This window comes from Symphodus melops, assembly GCF_947650265.1.
Source record: "Symphodus melops genome assembly, chromosome: 1".
Taxonomy (NCBI): domain Eukaryota; kingdom Metazoa; phylum Chordata; class Actinopteri; order Labriformes; family Labridae; genus Symphodus; species Symphodus melops.
The window spans coordinates 40,521,521-40,533,694 of NC_136691.1; the positions used below are offsets into that span (position 1 = coordinate 40,521,521).

Sequence of the window (12,174 nt, forward strand, 5' to 3'; positions counted from 1 at the left end):
TGCTGATGTCTATTGTGAGCACACATGCAGCCTGCCCACTAACCCAATAATGAGTCTGAGAGTCAGATTATCATGGCTGAGAGACTTGGTGTACCTTTACCTGAAGACATGGCCTTCATGTCTTTGGGGAACTTGCGGCAGATGCTATTGTAATTAGTGCAGATGTGATGAAGACACCAAGCTGAGAGCTGCTTTGCATTGTGGAACTATAAAAGGAAAAAAAGAAGGCAGATGTGAGATCAAAAGAAAGGTGAGAAAAGAGACAAAAATGTAATCTATTCTGAAATGTACACTGATGATTGTGATGTGAGTAGCAATTATAATTTTAAATATACAATTTAAAATTATCAATAAGAAAAAAAAGCAATTTTGGATTTAAAGACAGTGGACTGACCTGTGCAACCTCGAGGTAAGCCAGCACCTGTCCGTCTATGTCAACTCCTTTCACTGCCAACTGGAGCAGTTCATCCACAGCGTGCTGTTCTGAAAATGCATAAAAAAAACAAAATATATAGAAGGAGGTCAATATTCAATGAACAAATGTGTTATCTTGTTACAACTGTACAGTAGGTTGTCGCCTATACTATTTTACCCTTTTCCCCCTTCTGTTGATTTTATGGTCCTGCAGGTGAATCCACAGTTTGCTAAATGAGGTTCACCTGCTCAGGAGCACTTAAAAGTCCAGCAAGAGGAGCTGGATTTTGGATATGTTTTATCTGGTTTCATTTGCTCTGATTGCAGGAAATTGTACACCCCATAGGGTCACCTTAGGGTGGAGCATAAAAATCGCCCAGTCTTAACCGACTTGTTCGTCTAGCAATTGGAAATGATTACAATACACTGCAACTACAATGATTTAACCTTTCATTGGTTAGTCAAGAAAACACAAGAAAAAGCTCTATTTGCAATCTTTCAAATACTGTGTAGAGTCTTTTACCAGTGAGAGCGACAAGGCGTGGCAAACAGAGACGATTGGCTAAAACAATCAGTTCCATGGGCTCCAGACCAGGACAGGGTGTCAGCAGACTGGAGTACAGGAACTCCAACACTCCATGCATACATGCTGTACTTGTGTTAGGAATGGGTACCTGAAAAAGACCAGACAAAGAAGGGGGGGGTCAGAAAAACAATTGGAAGGAATTTAACAGTATTATCAAACTCATCAATAGGCCTTTATTTTATTAATGTGTTGAAACAGAAAGAAGTATTTGAATAAAAACATACTAAACGTACAATTATTGTCTCGCAATGACCTTGTATACTCTTGGAACCTCTTGGAACAGTGACAATAAAGGCTTTCTATATTATACTGTTGCAAATGTGTACATCTCCCTCTGCACTTGCACACTTGTAATAATATACAAAATAATATGTTGTTTACATGTTGAGGCAGTTATGTCAGTGACAGAAGTGAGTATTTAACGTGAAAGTCAAATTACTTAATGCTCTGGTTTGACGCTCTTTGATCTTGGCTTAGATGAAAGCTCTATCTGGAGTCTAGTAATGTAGGCATTACGGCTAATGCTAATGCTAAAGATCCTGAATAGCACACAGTTTACCCTGCTATGCTGAAAATTCACCCAGGCTGGGAAGCTCCAAGCAGACTGGAACCCCTTTCATAAATTCATTAACCAAATAACATGCTTATAACAAAATGTTACAAAAAACCTGAATATTGTACATGCCAACAATGTAACGTCAATATAATAAATGATGACAAATTAACTATAATCTAATGTTTAATTGTGTACTCGGGCTAAGATAGTCTATATTTTTTAATCTTGAGTCCAATATGAAACAGCCACCTTTAGTAACCTCTAGATGTCGCCATACAATCAATAAGCATTATACTACAAATTAAATGGCCATCCTGCTCTTCAGATGCTTTGGGTTGTTGAGTACATAAAAGCATTCTAATAAGCAAGACCTTTTAACGAGTCTTATTACTGTTAGTCAGACAAAAAGCAATTAAGATCCAGGTGTTTCAGCTGAAGTCCGGGAAGGACTGACTGAGAATAGATTAAGATGAGAGTGACGACCTGACCCCTCAAGGAGCTTTGAGTTTACCGACTGAGGCCCTTTTCACCCTCCAATTAAGAGAATGTCAGCTTGACGTAACCTCTCATTATAACTAAAAAGTCTCAACACCAACACGAAGGGTGGTCTCTGGTGCTTAAAGACCCAGCTGGGTCCAGGAAGCATTAATGAGTGGACACATCCACAGCGACAGGACATTAATGGATAAGACCAGCTGTACTGACACGTGTTCTGCTGCCCCCGCAGTGTAGTCCTGAAGGTCGATGAATAGTTTTGTCTAAGTTTATCTGGGTAAAAAAAAAACTAAAAGCAGAGGGTGGAAAATTGAAGGGTCAAATAAAATGATAAAAGCTGCAATAGTGAAAATGAGATATCAGTCCCTAAAAGACCTAAAAAACAGAACCTCAAGGGAATACAAAAATAGTTGTAACTGGTGCTAATCAAATACATTTTGCACCTCAAAATAATTTGTACAGTAAGTGAAGAAAAAGCAGTGAGTCCCATAGTAAACACTACAGAGAAGTTTATGTGTAGAATATTGGGGCAACTGGACCTTTACATTAAAATATTTAGTGTTAAATTAGCGTTTAGGTTTTTTTTTCTGCAAATAAGACAGGAGCAAGCTCTTTTGTCTTGTTGGGCACCTCAAGTATTATTATTATAATTAACAATGATTAAAGTCCATGAGCTTTTTCACAATCATGCTTCTGTATAAAATGTCTACAGGCCGCTGACTTTTTAAACTTTTAGACTTCTGTTTCTTTCTAATTTAAATAAAGTTTCTAATTAACTTAACATGAATAAATCCCCAAAGTTTGTTTTAAAAATATTTCTCTGAAAAGCATGAAAACTGATTGAGCCTAAAAATAATGTGTGTGAAAAAGTATAAAAATAGAAAACCACCAGCTGATCAAATTTTACTCTGGCAGATTCTCAATTTTATACTTGCGTTTCATAAAATATTCTTCAATTTTTAACTTTTCTTAAAATTAAAAAAAATGGTTTTGGTAATTCTCCCTTATAGGTTAAAGTGGTGATGTTTTTTTTAAACTCAGAAATTCACTGTGCTTAATTTGATTTTGAAATGCATAGTGAGACCGATCGCTGCAACTTGTTCACTCAGGCTGCTTATACATAAACCTTTTTTTTTTTTAAAGTAAAACCACAATCTCTGTAAACAAATCATGATTCCAGTGGATTATGATTAAGATTATTTACTTACTCAATACCCTGATTCACAAGATTTCATTTTATCATTGTGTAATTTTCCTACAATCTCTGTCATATGTAAGACTTTAATTCTTTTCCAGTATTGATTCTCTTTTAGAGAAACTGAGCAGAGCCAGACCATCTGCTGTATCCAGGTTGCGCAACTGTCTAATGAGGAATCTTTTTTTAAGAGCTCAGCTTCTAAGTGTTTTGGCAAGCATTGTTTAGCATAGCTCCAAAAACTTTTATCTGTGAAAAAGAAGTAAGCCAAAAACACAGCAATTCTTAAAATGCAGTCTGTACAAGAAGAATATATTAAATTTGAGACATCTTTGCCTTTCTCAAAAGGATAACAATATCTTCTAAAGCTAGGATGAAATTTGATAACTGTTTGATAGCTGTTACCTGATCAAATCAAATCCCCTTTAATTAGCATTGCAAAGATTTTCAGCTAAATATGCAAATATATTGACAAAATAACAATATACACTGCTCATATACATGAATGTTGACAGTTCCATTGTGCAACCAGTCTTTGAGTCTTTGTCTTCAGGGCACCTGTCCTCTACACTCTGCCAGCTACATGCCACAAACAATGCCACACAACGGTCCCTAAGATGAACCGTAACCATAGACACCGGCAGCCCACCAGCAGCAAACACTGTGCCCCCTCAGTGAGGCTGATGTCCTGTTTTTTTTCTCCACCATCATCCACAATAGCTCCAATGGCTCTTTTCACACCCACTCACATGGTGTGCTCTTGATAAAATCAACGAGAAAAAAAAATTAGAAAGAAAATTTAGTTTCTTTTGAAGTGCCCTCTATAATTTTGAACTCTACACCTAAACTGGATCTTTTTCTGTAGGCCTGAATCATTGTAACCCAAGCCTGGTGACCTTGAATGTAACCAAATGCCGTCGAGGGATCTGGTTCTGCAACACACTCCACTGAGAGTCGACTTTAAGACAGCCCGAGACATGAACTTCCTCTACGGTAAGGTCAGGTCCCTGCCTCCAGAGGAGCATCAAGAAACCAGAAGCTGAACCTCAGGTGAGAGCACACCGGAAGTAACTCAACACACCAAAAGGGGAACGCTGACCTGGAAAGACGGACTCTTCTGGGCCAACTAACGAGGACAGTAACTAATCCAAGTAAACCAATTTACCTTCACTTCATTTACTTACATGTTTTATCGGTTGTAACCATGGTTATTAAACATAAGTACAGGTGTTTGATTAGAATGACCTTAAATTATGACATGAGTTAACTGTTGAAAATTTACAACATGTAGTCCGAAACAAATTTTTTGCACACAGAGAAAATGCCATAATATGCCTGGGTTCACCTCCTCAATGTAGCTCTCCATGAATGAGCCACGGAACATGGCTGCCATCCAGTTGCAGCTGGAGATGAGCAGGGGCTTGTGGGCCGGGAGGCAGCCATCATCCAGGCGGAACACCACATCTAAAACCGGGGTGGGAAAAGAGCATTCATCTCGTGGAGTGCCACAGAAGCCCAAACTACAGAGGGGGGAAAGACAGACAAGGTAGAGGTCCACACACACACACATACATACATACATACATACACAAAGAGGCAGACAATAGGACAGACAGACAGACAGACAGACAGACAGACAGACAGACACACACACAGACACATAGACACAGGTAGACAGACAGAGAGATAAATTGACAGAAGGACAGAATAGCTTTTGGCACAGAGTTAGGGAAGGAGAGCACAGGCAGGGAGGGAGGTGGCGGAGAATGTCCTGTGTGGACTCCGGACTAAATTAGATAATTACAAACTGTATATGTGTTAAATACATTTATATGTACAAGGCTTTACAATTTTCTTCCATTTAATTTAATCAAAGTACACTGTACATTTTTATACACTGTTATAATCCAACTCTTATTATATATGTGAAATTATGATGATTGTTGTTGTTGTTTCGACGCCGTACATTTCAAAACAACATAAGTTTCCATCAATAAATGTATAAGATAATAATGAAATACTGTCCTCTCAAAGTGTTTGTAGGAAACAGTAAATATTTCAGGGTAATAACCATTCTACTAAAAGAGAAGCTGTATAAAGAAGTGAAAGTCGGACAGACTTTTCCCAGAGACAGCAGATGTCTGGCAATTTCTGGGAAAGACAACATGCATACAAAACATTTGAGGGGGACAGACAACGCCACACAGACAGACACAGGAAGCGCACAAGACAACCAGGCAGACTGACACACACTGACTGTCATCAAATCCCTTGATGACTCCCACAGGACTTCAGAAAAACAGATAAAGCACAACATACAAAAATGCAGGTTTTCTAGTTTACAGTATACTCAATGGAAAACACCAGAGGGAAATGTATTAATGTATAAATGTAAATGCTGAGTACAGTAAGTTACACAAATTATGCTAATTCAAAATAGCTCTGTACTTGGGCTTCTGCAGTCAAAGGCTACATGTTGATGTGTTGTTTTAATAAAAGATCAATCATTCATCATCAGGATTGTATATTCTTGCTAGTCAGCATTGTACTGATGCTTAATGACCTGTTTCAATGACACACAGCTCCATTTAGTATTCACTAAAGTCAGACAGTTAAAGAGAATGCTGGAAATGAGCAAATTCTTTACAGTCGATTTTTACTCATCCAATTCTTACATACACACAATAATATTCACACAAACATGCACAAAACAACTACTGATGGAAGACATCGACAAATTACACCATTACACCACTTGAATGTTTGGCAGAATGGTTTACCAGCAAAGGTCCCTTTGTTGAGACACTCCTTGATGCGGTTTGCTCTGCGGACATGGAACGCCTTGGTGATCTCCTGGTTCATGAAACTCTCTCTGTTGAGGACGTTGGCCACCATCATCCGCAGGTCAAACACCTCAAGCAGCTCTGCAATGGTCGCCACCTGCATCAGATCTCCTCTACTCTCATCCAGACTCCCTGTGTACAGGTACTGAAGCACTGCCTGAAAACAGAGCAAACACAGATTAAACATAAACAAACTGTTTTCTGATTGAGTTTTCATAAATTATTGAGGAAACAAAAGATGCATTTAGGTTCTGTACCTTGAATGGCTCTTCCTGTATAAGTGGATCCATGGCAACAACAGTCATGAGTCGTGGTCGTCCAGTCATGGGATCATCAACATGCTCCAGACAAACACTTAAGAAACCCCTTCCCCATCCTGAAAGAGCTCGTCCAGTCCCTTGTGCCCCCAGGGAGTACAGAGCTCTGGAGGGAAGTGCATTATCACTCTGGGAAGTCCTCAAAGAGCCCTGCTGAAGCAGCTGGGGTCGATTCAGGCCTCGCACTCCTCCATTGATTCCATCTTTATCGATGTCCAGACTCTTAGTGCGCCCAGCCTGCTCCTTGGCTCCTCTCCTGCTCTGCTCATCTTCCTCTGCAATCTCCAGATTTTCCTTGTTCTCCAGTTCCTCCGCATGTGGGCTTGTGCATGATCCACCAAGATCGAGGGTGAAGAGGTCGTAGAACTTGGAGCAGGACGTAGCCAGATAGACTTTGTGCGCAAAGACACGAGTGACACCACCATGCAGGAGGAAAAGAACATCTGCACACAGGGGCAGGCAGAAAAGGGAATCAGGACCCTCACCGTCCGCAGGAGGGGGATCTGGGATGCCCACAATGGGGCGAGGTGGGCGAGGAGGCAGGAAAGGTGCTTGGAGAAGAGGCCTCTGGACCTTTTTCAGGTGAGACTTCCAGAACTGAAGGTGACGGCGGGAGATAAGGGCTGCTCGGATGGCATTGTCAAAAACGTCTTTGACTCCAAACTGTGCAACAATGCTGGTCTCATAGTAAGGAATCCCAAGCTCCTTTGCAACCTCGTGACCCCTCTCTGGAGGGAGGATGTCTGTGGGTTTGATGGGTCTGTGGGACAGAAGAGAAGTTGTTAAAGACTAATGTATGTATATTCAAAGAAACTTAGAGTTGCAGCAATTTTAGGTCTTTTTTTAACACTAATCAAATGAATCAATGATAGATAGAGGACATTTCAATGCATTCTGTTATGATCACAAGAAGCCATCCTGGTGCATGTTTTCTCCAAATATACCTAAATTCTTACAAATCCTGAAAAAGAATGTGTCTCACTTGGCTAGAGGTCGCCTTGCACGATTTACTGCATCCAGGTCGGCATAGCGCAGATCCAGCTGGCAGCCAACCAGAATGATGGGTGTCCGGGGACAAAAGTGCTTGATCTCCGGGAACCACATGGTGCGGACGTGGCGCAGGGAATTGGGATTAGCCAGAGAGAAGCAAAGCACCACAACGTCAGACCTATGGGGAGAGGGGCAAGAGGGGGGGAAAGCCTTTATTCGATGTCCAGACAACAAACAAAGATAGATAGATAAGTGAGAAAAAACATGGCAGAGGAGAGGTGATTAGTTGTGTCATGAGCGAGCAGACGTCAGCAGAGAGACGACGTGCAACATTTGATGGAGTGAAGGCGACAGAGAAACGAAAGAAAAAGGGGTCAGGACTGAGTCACGGAACATCTTGTCAGATTATGTTAAAACATGTGTGATATGTGTATGGAAAAACCTTGTTCAGCTGCTGCAAGGCATTGTGGGAGCTCGGACGGTGCCATTGAGAAAGCTGGGATCACAAATGTGTGTGTGTATGTCTGTTAATGTGTGTGAGACTAGGCCTCTGGGCTGGTGATCTGTGTAGCCCATCTCTCTCGCTCTCTTACGTAAAGCTCCCTAAGCCCTCCAAGGCTGCATGGACCACAAAGAGAGGGCTAAGAATAGATTGCGATACACACTCACACACTTATACACATACACACACATATATTCAATTCCTTAACCAATATGTTTGAGCAACAGATAGCAGCACTGTCATCCCTTCCCTGTTGATGATGTTTGTGTGGCCTGTTCTTGCATGTGTGTTTCTACAGTAGTGAATACTAAATGGAGCTGTGTGCCATTGAAACAGGTCATTAAGCATCAGTACAATGCTGACTAGCAAGAATATACAATCCTGATGATGAATGATTGATCTTTTATTAAAACAACACATCAACATGTAGCCTTTGACCGCAGAAGCCCAAGTGCAGGGCTATTTTGAATTAGCATAATTTGTGTAACTTACATGCTACTTCATGATAGCGGGAAGGTAATAAATAGTCTTGTTTTTGAAATGTGTAGAGAGCACACAGAAGTCTCCAGAAGATGTGAGCTGCTAAACCACATCCTGAACTTCAGAGCAGACTTAAACACCACTTAAACACATGTCTTATTTCCCTGAAGTAAAATACCTGTGCTGTACTGCACATGGCCAACAAAGGCTGCACTCGAATAAAGGAATTATTTTATCTTGTTTTATCCTTAAAGTTTGTACTTTAAAAAATATTTTGTGTATGAATATGTTGCATATAAAATAAATAGGTACGAAACAACCTACCAATTTTTATTTCCTCTGTTGGAAAACTTAAACGTGAAGTATACTTGGAGACGTTTTTATAAAAACATCTTGATCTGCATTAGAACAAGTAACTGAATGACAAGTTGAATTACTTATAAAGACACACAGCACTAAGTCAAATGGCTTTCAAGAACATTTTTTGCAGTGTAGACACAGATTCCAAAGTCCAACTTTACTTTCACTAAGGTAATCTCTGAAAAGCTTCTACTTCTATGATGTGCAGAGCCAGAGCATTACATCACAGCCCTCGCACACATGCACATGCACACGCACACAGGATAGGAACTCCCATGAGCACTTTGTCATGGGATCATTATCATGGCTTAATCTGTTTCAGGTAATGTTATGTGTACGTGCCTTTGTACTCGTAGTTATGGAATCATTTTGTTCTTCCTGCAACCAAAGTCTACTCCTACTCTACATTATGTTAGTGAGACATTGTAGAAAGTCAGGGGACGCACTTTACATGGCCCAACCTTACAAAGGCAGCAAACAAAGCCCCATGCTTTCGAACTTGTACAATGTTATGGAAAGGTTTACGAGTGAAGGTCAATATCAAAAGTTAAGTACTTGAACAATCCATTAGAGCTGCTTTGCACTGCAGAACCATTTCAATTATAAACCTGCAGATCCTATCAGTTCATTAATGATAATGTATGTAAAAGTCAAGTCCATCAAAAAAATAAGGCAAAAAAAAAATCACTTTGCTAACACTAATAATTAACCACCAGCAATGATTTATGAGAGACAGTTGAACCAGTGAGTGGTTGTCTAGTGATAGATAACCACTAGTGCGTGTGTGTGTGTGTGTGTGTGTGTGTGTGTGTGTGTGTGTGTGTGTGTGTGTGTGTGTGTATCGGATTTAAACTACAAAGGTCATCTGTTGCTAGATTATGTAAGTGAGGACACACACACACAGGGACTGACTAACTAACTAACATGCACGCACGCAGACACACATACGAGCACACACATACACACACACACAGCAATAAAGATGGATCTCATGCAGGATTATTCATGACCTTATTATCACACAACCTGGCATGACACCCCTTATCTTCCATTAAAATCGGCCAAAGGTTAAATTTAAATACCATTCAAGAACAATACTTCAAGTGCAATATGATTATTGTTTTTTTTCCACTTATTTCTATTAATCTGAGTTGAACTAACTTTAAGTTTGGCTTGGTCTATTTTCAGGTTATGATTGTTTTCCATCCAGAATTGTCCTCTCCTGAATATCTCGTGACAGTGTGGGTATTATCTGACAATGTGATGTTTTGAGTTTTGACATAAATAACAGACTGGAGGAAGGTGACGCAAGAAATGGCAAGGGCAGAGATGGTCCGAGTTGAGTAAAAGGTCAATGAGGTAGACCGTGAAAGAGGAGAAGAGTCTAGTGAGGAGGTTTGGAGGAGAGGGGAAAGGTCAGAGGAAACAAATTGAGCTGGAAGGAAGAGGAGGTTGTTGCCTGGAGCTGCAGACGCCAGGCAGGCAAGCAGGCAGAAAACAGCTGAGCTGGCCGCTGTGTCTTTATCAGCTGACTGCAGGCTGACAAAACATACAGGGCATGTTGACAGACACGCACACAAACACACACACACACCAACACACTCACACACACACATAATAAAACAGATTCAGATCACTGTGCAAATGTAAAGACAGTGAGAGAGGAAGAGAGAGAGAGAGAGCGAGAAGACGACAGAGGGCAGGAAATGAGAACCATATAAACAAAACCACTCGCAATCAAGAAATGCACAAACTGAGGGGGTTGCCAAAAGTTCACACTTGGATACGTGTGCGGATGTTTGTAAGGTCTTAGTCATTGGTAAATTAAAAGATAAAATTACAACATAGATACATTACATGAAAAGCATACATACAAAAGAAAAGTATACATATTTTCCTTTATTCTGGAGTCAGCTAATTACCAAGTGTCATTATTTGTCTGTTGTTACACAAATAATGCATAATAAAAACATGATGTTTTTCATTAACATGTTGATTAAAAAATAGTGATCCATATGGCCACTGTTATTTGTTGAGTTGAATTGATTTTTTGTATTTTACTCGAGCAATGAAAATGTTTGCATTTCCCTCCAGTAAAGCAGCTTTGATAGAGGAATGTAGAGTAAGAGGATAGAGCGATGATCCAGTCATGTCTGCTGGAGTGCAGATGAAACAGCTTGAGGGCAGAGTTCAACTAGAAAAACTGTGGCAGCAGGATTACACAGAAAACTTACTCTCCCAGTAAGTTTTATCAATCAACAAGGTATTTTGTGATGCATTAGTTCAAAGAAGCTGAGTCAATGCCTGTTGATCCTACAGCCAAGACAAAGTAATCTCTTGGCTGGACCCATTTGCATGGTTGAACACGTTGCAAAGTAGTTAGCCTTGTGGTGAGCCAGTAATTATGTTATTGGGTCAATAAGTAGACTGTGGCTGCTGTATGGTCTGAAATAGTATGTGTTTGCCTCTCTGTGCAAATGTTTTGTCTTACCTGCCATAGGCAAATCTTCTGTCTTTGTGATGATCCCCGAATGTGTCCCATAGCCTGAGGGACACACTGACCTCATCCACGACATCACGAGATCTCTCTAACACCTGAAACACAAACATATATATACAGTCTATCCCTGTAATACATTTCTTTTTTTTTTTTATATCGGTGCTACTTGTAGTTTGTCAAATTCACGTATCTATAATTCCAACAGAAGGATAGAGAAGAACATACTGGGAAAACCGAAAACATAATGAATCAGTTCTATTGCGTACATCAGACTACGGTCTTTCCTGTGGCGCAGGATAAAAACGCCATCACCCCTTCCACTAGCTCGAAGAAGTGAATTTCCCCATATATGTCTGTTGCGCTCAACGTCATGGTGAAAAATTCGGCGGTTAGCACACATGTAGTTCACCCAAAAAAACATTACAGGAAGGTTTCAGGACTTTTGTGCATGTGTGAAAGCACCATTGGTGTATTTGTGTATGTTTGCCTACCTCCTGGCATACTCGGTACTGGTCGATGGCCCAGACGGTTGGCACGTGGGTGGCAAGCAGCTGATACTGTGTGAGGGTGGCATTGCAGGCCCGGGCACAGATTAGCCTGGTCTTGCCTACTGCATTATCCCCAACCACCACACATTTAATGGTTTCCACATTGGGCCGCTCATAGTCTGTGTCTATATCCATGGAGAGGGCCCTGGAGAGTAGGAAACAAGAGAGAGAGAGAGAGAGAGAGAGAGAGAGAGAGAGAGAGAGAGAGAGAGAGAGAGAGAGAGAGAGAGAGAGAGAGAGAGAGAGAGAGAGAGAGAGAGAGAGAGAGAGAGAGAGAGAAGCAGAGATAAGTTAATTCAATATTAACAGCAAATTAAAATCCCCTTGATTATTACTCCCATGAGGATTGACAGTGCATTTTTATAAGGAGCGCAGGTAGCAATGGGAA

General features: G+C 40.6%; 1 protein-coding gene across 5 annotated transcripts in view; it reads right to left on the reverse strand.

The window, feature by feature from the left end:
• Positions 1 to 12,174, reverse strand: part of rhobtb4 (Rho related BTB domain containing 4) — a 39,236-nt gene that overhangs the window by 5,261 nt on the left and 21,801 nt on the right. For all 5 annotated transcript variants that reach the window (XM_079349576.1, XM_079349572.1, XM_079349574.1 and 2 more), the window contains 9 exons: positions 11,730 to 11,931; positions 11,230 to 11,333; positions 7,389 to 7,574; positions 6,347 to 7,166; positions 6,027 to 6,246; positions 4,592 to 4,710; positions 938 to 1,088; positions 395 to 483; positions 101 to 206 (listed from right to left, as the gene is read on the reverse strand). In XM_079349576.1, coding sequence (XP_079205702.1) covers positions 101 to 206; positions 395 to 483; positions 938 to 1,088; positions 4,592 to 4,710; positions 6,027 to 6,246; positions 6,347 to 7,166; positions 7,389 to 7,574; positions 11,230 to 11,333; positions 11,730 to 11,921 — 1,987 coding nt within the window. In that variant the 5' untranslated portion in view covers positions 11,922 to 11,931. The remainder of the gene's footprint in view (positions 1 to 100; positions 207 to 394; positions 484 to 937; positions 1,089 to 4,591; positions 4,711 to 6,026; positions 6,247 to 6,346; positions 7,167 to 7,388; positions 7,575 to 11,229; positions 11,334 to 11,729; positions 11,932 to 12,174) is intronic.